Source organism: Haliotis rubra, unplaced genomic scaffold, assembly GCF_003918875.1.
Source record: "Haliotis rubra isolate DU_JTF1 unplaced genomic scaffold, ASM391887v1 Scf331, whole genome shotgun sequence".
Lineage (NCBI taxonomy): Eukaryota > Metazoa > Mollusca > Gastropoda > Lepetellida > Haliotidae > Haliotis > Haliotis rubra.
In genome coordinates, this window is record NW_025767004.1 from 1084625 (window position 1) to 1097903 (window position 13279).

Below are 13279 nucleotides of genomic sequence, written 5' to 3' on the forward strand. Positions count from 1 at the left end.
AACCCTTTCCCCACGTCATGAAGCAACGGCAAGCAGCAGCAACAACAGCCGGGTGACTTCCGCTCCATTCCACCATTCACAATGTGCTTAGTGTGTTGAGATCTTCAACTTCAGCTCTGGAGTTCCGGTCGGATAAGTTCCTTCATCGTTTGTTCGTAAGCGCCGGCTTTCGTTAGACCATCTGAAGGAATGAAGATATTACACCCCGCTGGATAATGGAGGATGATAGGAAATCCCTACCATGTGTGACGTGTCTAATTGTGTTCCAGAGTACGTGCCATGAACCTCTGGTTAGTCTGACTCTTTACAGAATATATCAGCAGAGTGGATGACTCTGGTTTAATGTCAGCGTCCAGTGATAGCGTGTCAGCATGTAGTGAGGGGAAAGTGTATAAGCTGTAATATTACACATCGTAGCGTGATTGTACACTCCAGAAAGCACTTGTCCTCCATCTTGTCCTCCATACGACTGACAATGGAATAACTGTTGTAATTACGACCAAACACGAAGCTTTATTGCGAAAATGTCTGAGGACTGGAAGCAAATCACGTGTCTCACAATTCGCTCAAGTGCAGACTGGTGATAACAAGGTATTTCCGGTGTACTGCAGACAGGTAACGCACGTACACCCCCACATGACCGAAGCGTTGCCGGAGACGTTGTGAAACAAGATGTCGATGACACGGGAGAAATAGCCACATGACAACGCCGCCATTCTTCGACACCGGCAAGAAAACAATCCATCTTATCTACAATAATTAACTTGAAAATAGTCCAATATCTCCACTTGGGAACAGTCTGGACAGTAATCCAATAGACAGGGGTAAACAGATCCATTATCCTGGTGTTAGGGGTAGTCTGTTCCTAAGTTGTCAATGTGTGGGTCAACAGCGCCCTGATATGGTTATGTGTAGGCTTCTATAGTGACCATCACTCAGTTTCTGGTTTATGGTGGACGGTGTTCACAGTGCTGTAAAACTGAATTACTGTGTTTAGAAACCTCATCAAACACGTTAACTACCTAGCATCTAGCGTCCATCATCAGCACTTACGAGATGTTAGTTTAATGTCACTTGTACTGACACAGGTCAAAGGTCTACTTGACAAGTTAGGAACATCTACAAGTGACTCTCAATTGCATGTTTTGGCAATGGAATCAAAACATATTACACTATTCAATACAGGAATAGGTAAAATAATAAAGAAAAATCTGCAACTAGTTGTCTCGCTAGCAATTTCTATCTCTGAAGAGCTAAGAAGAGTTTGTTTCTTGTAATGGGTACTGTGCCTGAGACCAAGCTGGGTTTGCATCCCTTAGTTGGGCCAGGATTGGATGGACGTGTGTTGTAAGGGGGTTGGAATAGAGTGTTTAAGCAAGATTCACTCTGATCAGTAGTTACTTTGTGTTTTCCCCACACATCAAGCCGACTCCTGGTGGTTACACTCTGTTTGAAGCCCCACACATCGAGCCGACTCCTGGTGGTTACACTCTGTCTGAAGCCCCACACATCGAGCCGACTCCTGGTGGTAACACTCTGTTTGAAGCCCCACACATCGAGCTGACTCCTGGTGGTTACACTCTGTCTGAAGCCCCACACATCGAGCCGACTCCTGGTGGTTATGCTCTGTTTGAAGCCCCACACATAGAGCCGACTCCTGGTGGTTACACTCTGTTTGAAGCCCCACACATCGAGCCGACTCCTGGTGGTTACACTGTTTGAAGCCCCACACATCGAGCTGACTCCTGGTGGTTACACTCTATCTGAAGCCCTACACATCGAGCCGACTCCTGGTGGTTACACTCAGTCTGAAGCCCCACACATAGAGCTGACTCCTGGTGGTTACACTCAGTCTGAAGCCCCACACATAGAGCTGACTCCTGGTGGTTACACTCAGTCTGAAGCCCCACACATAGAGCTGACTCCTGGTGGTTACACTCTGTCTGAAGCCCCACACATCGAGCCGACTCCTGGTGGTTACACTCTGTTTGAAGCCCCACACATAGAGCTGACTCCTGGTGGTTACACTCAGTCTGAAGCCCCACACATAGAGCCGACTCCTGGTGGTTACACTCTGTTTGAAGCCCCACACATAGAGCTGACTCCTGGTGGTTACACTCAGTCTGAAGCCCCACACATAGAGCCGACTCCTGGTGGTTACACTCAGTCTGAAGCCCACACATAGAGCCGACTCCTGGTGGTTACACTCAGTCTGAAGCCCCACACTCAGTCTGAAGCCCCACACATAGAGCCGACTCCTGGTGGTTACACTCAGTCTGAAGCATAGAGCCCACACATAGAGCCGACTCCTGGTGGTTACACTCAGTCTGAAGCCCCACACATCGAGACTCCTGGTGGTTGACTCCTGAAGTAGGTGACTCCTGGTGGTTACACTCAGTCTGAAGCCCCACACATAGAGCCGACTCCTGGTGGTTACACTGGTGGCCCCACACATAGAGCACTGGTGGTTCAGTCTGAAGCCCCACAGCTGACTCCTGGTGGTTACACTCAGTTTGAAGCCGCACACATAGAGCCGACTCCTGGTGGTTATCCTCTGTTTGAAGCCCCCACACATAGAGCACGACCCTGGTGGTTACACTCTGTCTGAAGTCCCACACATCGAGCCACTTCTGGTGGTTACACTCTGGCCGACTCCTGGTGGTTACACTCAGTCTGAAGCCCCACGCATAGAGCTGACTCCTGGTGGTTACACTCAGTCTGAAGCCCTACACATCCAAAGTAACTCAAGTGTTGATTAACGCGGCACTCAGCAGCATTCCACCTATATGACGGCTGCCAGTGAATACTTGAATCTTGACCACACGAGCTTGGCGTAACATGACCCAAGGGCCTGGTAGTACTCAAATCTGGACCAGACAAAACAGTGCTCATTGTGATGAGTGGCCATCTTGGTGGTCCCATCCTACAGGAACCAGAGAGGATGTATATAAGAATATATTTCCAGTTTGGCACAATCTGCTGACATCAGTGGTTAATGTGGGTCCTTACAGACGATGTATGATTGAGCATATTGCCGAGCAGAAGAACCCATGTGACTCATTTCAGTGAATGCTTTATTGCCGACATTGTACAAAGACAATAAAATAGATACAAATACGATATATTGTAAACCATATGGAATAAGTACATACAAACCCATAGAAGTTTCCTTACAGAAATACTGTTGGACTACTTTACAAGTTCATGCAGGCTTATTTACATTAACATGTTTCCAAGTATATAATGCTACTTCTTGTGCTTCTGTACCAAACTTATCAATGACGTAAATGTCTCCCACCCACCCATAACAATATGTATATATTGGGATGAACATCAATGATAAATATAAATATGGCATTCAGTATCTCATGATGCAAGAAACCAACATGGTCTGTCATACATTCACAGTGGTAGGTGTCATAAAATACTTGGTCCTTACAGAACTGATTGTCAGAGAGGAGTGATCCTGTCCTTTCTTGTAAATACTGGCATACAGCGGTGACTTGATCCTTTCATTCACCAGACTTCACACGGATGACAGCTACTCACACCGACAGTTTTTTTCTGCTACATCCATGGAGGGACATGCTTCTATGGTTTCAGTCTAATTTATAACAACAAAAACTCATGCTGCATCTCTGCTTGTGGGTTACAAAGGAATTCTGTGTAGACAGGATGAGGTAGTAAAATGGCCTGGCTCGGCCACTGGAAATGTTGAATTATGAAGTTGCAGAAAACTATGTAATACTGGTCAGAAAATTATGTTCAAATGGTGAAAAGTATCTCGCAAATTGTTGACATATGGCATGATTTAATACTTCAGAAGAAATGAAATGAGTGAAACTATACTTCTACCTTCACATTTGAATACATGGAATGGTGAGATGCTGCAGGGTAATCATATATTCAATTTCAAATTATTATCCCTCATTTCAAACATCTTGATAAGAGACGCGCACAACTGCCACCCAGTGGACCTGGTTTCAGGAGATCAACACGGACCAGCTTCCCACCATTATCCTGTCAGATTCCACCTGGGCCTCTGATGATGATAATCACCAACCAAACTGGCACTCAGTGCTGCTGATGCTGGTCATGTAACAGTAGAACTATGACTTCATCCAGTAGAGATCACCATACCAGACATTCCATCTTCTGGGTGCAGCTTATCTGGTCTCTACAGGACATCTGATACTATACTGGCCTGTTAGAGATGTACTTGAGTGGCAACATAATCAGACATGCAATACTTTTACAAACACTTTAAATCATTTTCCTTTTGTTGGTGATACAGATGTAGTATACATTTCCTTTCTATCTGAAAATTGATTGCCTTCTCTCAGGAAAATGTTCAGAAATATTAGATGAATCGTCAAACATTATGACTTACAAGACTCATTATGGATGCTTGTCTTTCAACAGTATAATGGTAATGATAATATCAACCATGTACTTCCACACATGACTTCTGCATGTTTGAACTAAAACAGAGTAACATGTATTCCCTGAGCGACTGTAGCCTCCTCACTCAGGTTTGACAGTTTTGCATGTGACACTCATCATCCTAGAGAGAAACTACTCCTGATACAAGAAGGACCAATATATAGTCAAAATAAATAAAACCTAAAAAAGGTGTGGAGAACAGTGTTCCTCAGCTTCACTGTACAGGGGTATCACAGAAATGTTTAGTATTGGACGGATCTGGAACAGTCCGACATTATCTGGGACTCTTCCGTAGTTTGCGTTCATGTTCCCGCACTGAATCTATCTTCCTCCCATGCATTGTCATTAAGTTGGCCATTTCTGGAACAGGAGAAGAGGACATATCTACAACCATATGTTTGTGGAATGTTCTGCTGCTGCTCTGATAAACAGAGATATCTGCATCAGAACCTAGGACACACAAACAAACTTAAAACAGACTTGTGACTTGTGACTAATACTAAATATGGAAGAGCAATTTCAATGCTTACACGTTTGATCATGTTACTCGTTTCACATTAGACATCTCAGTCAAGTGGTTAAAGTGTCTGCTCGTTACTCTCGAGACCTTGGTTTGAGTCCCCACATGGGTACAATGTGTGAAGCCCATTTCTGGTGTCTCCTGACGTGATATTGCTGCAATATTGCTAAAAGCTACGTAAAACCATACTCACTCACTCAGTCTCCAACTCAACAAGGACTACCTCTGGTCTCATGTTGCAGATTGTCTCCAACACAACAAGGACTACCTCTGGTCTCATGTTGCAGATTGTCTCCAACACAACAAGGACTACCTCTGGTCTCATGTTGCAGATTGTCTCCAACACAACAAGGACTACCTCTGGTCTCATGTTGCAGATTGTCTCCAACACAACAAGGACCACCTCCGGTCTTATGTTGCAGATTGTCTCCAACTCAACAAGGACTACCTCTGGTCTCATGTTGCAGATCGTCTCCAACACAAGGACTACCTCTGGTCTTATGTTGCAGATTGTCTCCAACACAACAAAGACTACATCTGGTCTCATGTTGTAGATTGTCTCCAACACAACAAGGACTACCTCTGGTCTCACGCCACCGTTTGACTGTGTGACCTACCGCTGTGTTCGAGCTGCAGGTTGACTGTGTGACCTACCTCTGTTTTCACGCTGCAGGTTGCCTCCCATCTTGGTGAGGTTCTCGATCTTCTCCTCCAGTCTCTTACACAGCACCTGTGTGTCTGGGGTCAGGGAGGACATGGACGCTGCACACAGAAATAAGTTGTACATATCACAGCAGACTAGATTCACCACTGCAATCAGTTTGGTTTGTGAATTTGCACTTTACGTTGCACTGATTAGAACAATGATACTTCTATAATCCCACTTAAAGACAGCATCGAATCATAGTAAATAAGAAATATGAACACATCATTCCAAAAACAACTTGGTAGTGAACATTAAAACAGAAAGAAAGAGATAGACTGAGAGAACAAATTCTACATGTATTAGTGGTAGAACTTGATTGCATCTACCAAACTTAGAGGCAGGTAAAAGGAAAGGGCAAGCACTGAGATGACATATAGCACACCGAACAGACAAGATAAACAGGTCATACTTTTTCTTTGTGCTACCATGGTGACAAATATGGGGACTTAGGAATGTAAATACAGAATCAACTTTTGTCACACAAACAATTCAAGAACTCAAAAATAAAGTTTGTGACACAATTTAGGAACAATACATTTACATGAATAATGTATTAATGGTTTTTTATATATAAAACAAATTACAAGGTTTACACTGAAATGGGAACACTAAAACTCAAGGCCTTTTCATTCTGAAAGACAAATGTTGGTATAAACACCAGCAATCAAGTTCATACCACAGCTGCCAACATCTACCTGGATGAAAGCTTTCGCTGTCCATGTCTCTATCTGGGTTAGGTGAAAGTGACACAGGTGTGCAGTCTACAGGTGAGACAACAAGGTGAGTAGCAGGGTGTGTCTGATGGCGGAGTGCACCGGGCGGGGTACAGAGTGAGGTAAGAAGGGTATTGGCAGACCCAGAGAAGGATGGATGACAAGAGAGGGAGCCATCTGGTGAGCAGGAACACAGAGGGGATCACTGACTGTCAGACACATGCACTTAATACAGCCTGACACATGCACTTATTACAGTCCGAAACATGCACTTAATACAGTCCAACACATGCACTTATTACAGTCCAACACATGCACTTATTACAGCCCGACACATGCACTTATTACAGTCCAACACATGCACTATTACAGCTCGACACATGCACTTAATACAGTCCATCACATGCACTTATTACAGTCCAACACATGCACTTATTACAGTTCAACACATGCACTTAATACAGGCTGACACATGCACATAATACATTCCAACACATGCACTTATTACAGATCTACCAAAGAAAACCTTCAGATTGCACCACTAAATCCTAAATATGTTTACATTTTACAATGAAATAGGAACGTTATTCATATTGAGCTGATCAGAAATCAAGAAATATGAAGTGTAAAACCCTGGAACTGCAACCAACTGTAATAAAACCTATCAAATTCCTTCGCACAGGACAACCATGTACACAGTTCAGTCCTAAACCGCATACTTGAGTGTGGTCAACTGGTGAGGATTTCCTCTTGCGGGTTCCTTGTTTTTGTAATGCTAGATTATGGTATAATGGTGCATAGTTCTTGTTTTAAGGTCCAGTAACCATGAATAACATTCCTTGCAAAATCTAAACATATTCAAGATCCAGAACAAATCCAAGGGTTTTCTTAGGGAGGATTGTATTAGTATGGTTGGCAGGTTTTAGAACTTCATCCAAAATGTCCTCAGATTTGTTTTCAAACAAAATGATGAAGAATAATGTCCAGTCAAACCTTGACAAAATCATGAAAATGGCCTTGGGTTATTTTCCCCTAGCAAATCACTGAAACAGTCGGACACCATTTTGATGGTCTCCACTGCCTGATGAATTAGTCAAAGACTCCCAGACAGAACTGGTCATGTTCCTCTGTCCAGAGTGCTAGTAGTTAGACTCAACCATAATACATGTTCTGGCCCACATTAGCGGTTCATGATGAAATCTTGTGTTCATGTGAACAGGAATTACCCTTTGTCCCTTTCATCACTTGCATTTTCTGGACTTACAAGACCAAGTGAATATTCAAAGAGCAAACTATATGACTGTAGAGTCCTTACAAGATCAGTTTTCTTAAATATAAGCAAATGTTTGACCCCACTGAATGTAGGTGAGTTTCTATTGTTGATCAAATCTCACAGATTGGGATGAAATCAGTGTAAGGGAGGTAACTCATTAACAAACAAATGTTTAAAGAAGAAGTTGACTAAATGTCTCAACTAAGATGGTCATATACACCTACTATGTATACAAAACTAAATATTTCACAGTGATACTAAAACAAAAACAGGAATGTATGGCTATGATGAAATAGAGATAAGCTAGTTAGAGCAAATATGAGCTAATAGCTGCACCACAAGACTGCATTACCATCCCCTATATGGAAGATACAACCCTCATGACAGCGTCACGCAATGGCCAATAATCAAGTCAACATTCAGATGATTTTAATGGAGGTCATCTTCTTTAATTCAGATGATTATTACAACCATCAAAGAAGGGCTTAAACCAGAGCTGTGAGGTATTGTGAGATACAACTAGGTACAAGCAGTACAGGTCAATTAGTAACTGGTAGACACATAGATAGGCTAGCACTTCCACCCACCTTCTATTCTCCTTCATAAACATTCAATGTATCCTTATCTCAGTCCTCATTTGAGTCCAGTAAATTCCCTCAACAAACATACAGCCATTTGGATCTATTCACCGACCATCCCCTTTACACATAATGCACAATATTATCTGCAAACTGCAACTCTGTCTCCCCTATACACATGTGAAGCACTTCCTAGGCAGGGCAGAGTGTTGGAGACGTCAACATGCTGATATTTACCTAGACCTGGTCAGGGATGATATTTACTAAGGTAGACAGTTTGAAATCCTGGTTGTATCCAGGAGATGTTGTACAGGCTGACCAGAGTCAATGTGCTTACCTCTGCTTCTGTAAGGAGAACCGATATACGCTGACCGCCCCGGCGAGCTGCCAGCTGATATACGACTTGATTCGTACCGACTGTCTTGTCGAGGTTTACTCCGTGAACTGCTGAGATCAGCAGAGCAGCTCCTACGATGACGACGCTGTGGAGTTTGTGGGGCCGAGGTGACTTCTGGAATGAATTAAAACTGAATTTGAAACAACAGTTTTTCTTATGTGACCTTGAAGTGAAATCTGTGCAGATACCAATGAACATCCCTGAAATTCATGAAGTGAAAATGATGAGCAATGTCAATTTTAACTGATTTTCCAAATATATAGATGAAGAGATGAAAGAAGTTTAGTATTTTGTAGAAACATGTAAATTGTAAAATTAACAATTTTCAACAAGAAGCACAGAATTTAAACCTAGAGTCCTTGCTAAAAAGCAAGCTCAACACACCGACAATATCACATACTCCCTCATACTACATACATATGATGGTCAAAGCAGTAACTCCCCTTTGTGGGATGGGGTCCTAACTGACTCAGTACAACTTGAGGAGATGTAGCAGTATACTTAAAGACCAAATGTGTTGCACATGGCAGTGCTTGTCAACATCAATACCATGAATTCTGTAAGCGAAGCAAATGACAAGATCTTACCTCGGACTGATGACACCCCTGAAAAGTCTATATTTGACCTTGCCCTTGCCCGGAGCCAGGTTGGTTCGATCTCAGAGTCGGACAGGGAGTCTATGTCTGGAGATGACCCAGAATCCTTAGATCTGAGAGAACATGAAGCAAACTGTAACCAAGTTTGTTGTCAAGCTGCAGTTTTACTACTTGCACATGACCATACAGCAAAGACGTTGGACATGAGCAGGTGAGGAAAGTCATGCATCATCTGTGTTGCACGACTTAAAATAGGCACTAGCACATGCAGGGACCTCCTCTCTAAATAGTAAATACCAGGGCCTAGATTTTCGAAGCTCTCTTCGCGCTAAGATAGTCATAAGTTAATGTTAATGTATGGCACTTACGACTATCTTAGAGCTAAGAGAGCTTCGAAAATCTAGGCCCAGGATCATTGAATACATGTACTTTGCTTCTATTGTTTATTTTGATTGCAGCCTGTATATCACTGGGTGGCAGTGATCAGTGATCCACACCATGGAGCTGAGACCAGGCCCTCATGACATGTTAAAGGAGTGGTATCTGAAGATGGGTTGTTGGGGACCTGAACTAATCTTGAACATGGGGATGTAAGGACCAATGCTGTATATAAGGTGGGGAAAGGAAACAGGTAAATGATGTACCTTCTATCTCTTGCTTGTACAGGTGAGGAATGGTACACTGAAGGATGCAGGTTTGACTTCTGAGTTACCTCCCTTTGTCCAGCAATCAACGACCTCATCTCCTTCAGCAGATCCTTCAACTCCTGGCCCACTACAGCATAGTTCTCAGTGGGTTCCTGGGAATGTGGGTTGTCAAAGAGAATCGTAACTCAGTCATTTAAATAGATTTCAAATATGTCTTCGTTTAACAAGCAATTTACTTGGGTTTCAGCAGGAACACTTTTTACATTAAAGGAGAATACTAACGAAAATAAAACTTGTCATAGGGGAAAAGGCATTCTAAAAGTCACCTTCCGTGATTAAACTTGAACAAAAAGTTTGTAAACTCACAATAAACATGCAAAAAATGTACTTGTATTTCCGCCTACTACGGAAACACCCCACAGTTAATGAGCAGAGAGGGTATCACATGACATGACGTCATATGTGCCTGTTGCTGATGGCTTTCTCCTTGATTTTACCTCACAACTGAATAGTGTCTTTTGATTCTAAAGCAATAAAAGATGTTCTGATGTCATTTCTGAAATGGATGTTAGACCGTATCAATACGATCCAATTTTACATCTTGCAAGATAATCTTCCAGTGAAGATGAAGAAGAATCAAGTGAAATGGAGGCACCGCTTGATGTTAAAGTAATATAAAAAATAGGCCATATAAATTACCAGGAATATTATTTGTCAGCAAAATGTGATACAGTCCAACAATCACACCCACCCCTATAAATAAATGACTAGTGCCTAAAAATATTTTTATAAAATGTGTTTGCAGTTCCTTTTGTGTCAAATGGGTGACTGCAGGGTGTCTGGGATTTTTTTTTTTTAAATGATTATGCTTCAGACGGGGGAAAATAGAAATTATCTGCTGCAAAAATTACTCTGGAATTATTTTGTTGAAAAATATTAGGATCCTAGTTCTCATTAATAACGTATTAAGTTTCCATAGAAGATCCCAGCCATTTTGAGTAGAGATAATATAACGCAGATAAGTTATTCCTCGAAAACTGGTGAATCATAATATACAAGTCAGGACAATGTATATTCCCTAGTTTTTTCTTATGTAAATAGTTATGTGCTCGGTCATAACCTTAGAATAACATACAGAACAACTTTCTTGGCACACACAACTGACAAATTGCGAGTCTGATGCCGACGTGCGTAATTGGACAAAATAGAAAACAATGAATGTAACAAGTACTTCATGATTTGCCGATGTAATCGGCAATTTGTCGGGTTGACTGCAGCATTTAGGGCTCAAAGCCGGGACGAACGTTATACAGCGAAACATTTTCAAGCTTATGTGAAATCTCTTACTGATTTTGATAATATATAGCTCATGGGTATCAGTCGAACTGCCCCAGCTACAAAATGCCCAAGCAAATTTTGTCATTGATCCTAATTTGGTCAAATGTATTTAAAATGAGTAAATATATACCATAAATGCATAGTTTTTGTCATCTTTGATATTATATTCTTCATTTAAAGGTTATTAGGAAGAAATATTTCTGATAAATGTTCCATTAGTAAACTCATAACTATATATATAAATTATATATGCAAAACATAACATCAAAGTTGACAAAAACTATGCATGTATGGCATATCATTTTAAACAAATCCTTTTGAACACCACCCTGGGGCAATTTGACCAGAAATCCGTTCAATTGGAACATTTATCCTGCCTAAATCATGTCGGAAGAAATGGTGGCTCTTTCCATTGTTAGATGATGCAGGCAACGCAATACACCACCACCGTAGAATTTACAAAACAAAAACGACAGAAACTACACGATTTGTATTACTGTAGCGCTTGGTCTTTGGCAATATGGCCGGCTCTAGTCACATATGACGTCACAAGCGGAAAGGTCACGTGAGTTCCAACGGAATATGCATAATGGCTGAAGCTCAGATAACAGAAACTGTTTTCACGACTAAAGCATAAATACCCGTATGTTTGAAAAAAAATTGGAGTACATGTTTCTGATGACTTTATCTTTCACCCAGCAAATTATTGCAATTGTCTCACGTTCTTCTTTAAGTTCCACCTTGGTAGGCTTCTGTAAATAATGAAGTCTGGATTAGATAATCCAGCGATGAATATTGTCAGTAATGACTGCTCTTGGTTAAGATTCCAGATTTATGCTTGTGACTAGTGTTTGAAATCAGTCTGTGAAAACTAAGTCATTGGTCAAGAATTAGTTTAATGACACCCCTTCAGGAACGATATGCTTTGAGCTGAGAAGTGATTTGACAGTACAACCGTAGATGGTAAGCCACATACAGTTCTAGATATAGAGGAGCACCACTGTCACCACTGATGTGATGTCTGCCAGCATTACCTTTGGTTCCTGTGCTTGAATGCTGGTTGCTGGCTTGTGGGGGTAGGTGAAACCGCCGGACTCCCTCCCCTTCCGGGACGCAGGGGTATGTGTTCTACTGGATCGACCTGTAGGGGGTATGGCAGAGTAGGGCGTCTTGCCAGTTATTACTTGCTCAGCCTCCTGTAAACATATAGTAGAACCTAGTCAGGTAATGCATGCAGTAGTAAACATGCTGTGCATGATAGTAAATGTGTGACAGTAAACATACTGTCTATGATAGTAAACATGCTGTGTGTGATAGTAAACATCCTGTGTGTGATAGTAAACATACTGTCTGTGATAGTAAACATCCTGTGTGTGATAGTAAACATGGTGTGTGATAGTAGACATACTTTCTGTGATAGTAAACATGGTGTGTGACAGTAAACATACTGTCTGTGATAGTAAACATGGTGTGTGATAGTAAACATACTGTCTGTGATAGTAAACATGCTGTGTGATAGTAAACATTGTCTGTGATAGTAAACATGCTGTGTGATAGTAAACATTGTCTGTGATAGTAAACATGCTGTGTGATAGTAAACATGCCATTTGTGATAGTAAACATTGTGTGATAGTAAACATGCTGTGTGATAGTAAACATTGTCTGTGATAGTAAACATGCTGTGTGATAGTAAACATGCCATTTGTGATAGTAAACACTGTGTGATAGTAAACATCCTGTGTGCGATTGTAAACATTGTCTGTGATAGTAAACATCCTGTGTGATAGTAAACATGTCATTTGTGATAGTAAACATTGTGTGATAGTAAACATCCTGTGTGTGATTGTAAACATGGTGTGTGATAGTAAACATACTGTCTGTGATAGTAAACATGGTGTGTGATAGTAAACATACTGTCTGTGATAGTAAACATGGTGTGTGATAGTAAACATACTGTCTGTGATAGTAAACATGCTGTGTGATAGTAAACATTGTCTGTGATAGTAAACATGCTGTGTGATAGTAAACATGCCATTTGTGATAGTAAACATTGTGTGATAGTAAACAT

At 41.5% G+C, this 13279-nt stretch overlaps 2 protein-coding genes across 2 annotated transcripts in view; both read right to left on the bottom strand.

Moving 5' to 3' along the window:
* Window positions 1–1709: 1709 nt before the first annotated feature.
* On the bottom strand, window positions 1710–2183 carry LOC124284231. The gene has a single exon (XM_046720294.1). It carries the CDS (start codon window positions 2181–2183, stop codon window positions 1710–1712), a length of 474 nt encoding a protein of 157 aa, XP_046576250.1.
* An 873-nt stretch (window positions 2184–3056) lies between these two features.
* The window catches only part of LOC124284248 (coiled-coil domain-containing protein 158-like), a 38415-nt gene continuing 28192 nt past the window's right edge, over window positions 3057–13279 (bottom strand). The window contains 7 exon segments of the mRNA XM_046720317.1: window positions 3057–4803; window positions 5618–5725; window positions 6365–6559; window positions 8571–8744; window positions 9218–9339; window positions 9871–10025; window positions 12246–12407. Of these exon segments, the coding sequence (XP_046576273.1) occupies window positions 4718–4803; window positions 5618–5725; window positions 6365–6559; window positions 8571–8744; window positions 9218–9339; window positions 9871–10025; window positions 12246–12407 (1002 nt within the window). The 3' untranslated portion in view covers window positions 3057–4717.

Coding starts and splice junctions, on each gene's coding strand:
- LOC124284231 (XM_046720294.1), bottom strand. CDS start 2,183: ATGTGTGGGCTTCAGACTGAGTGTAACCACCAGGAGTCGGCTCTATGT.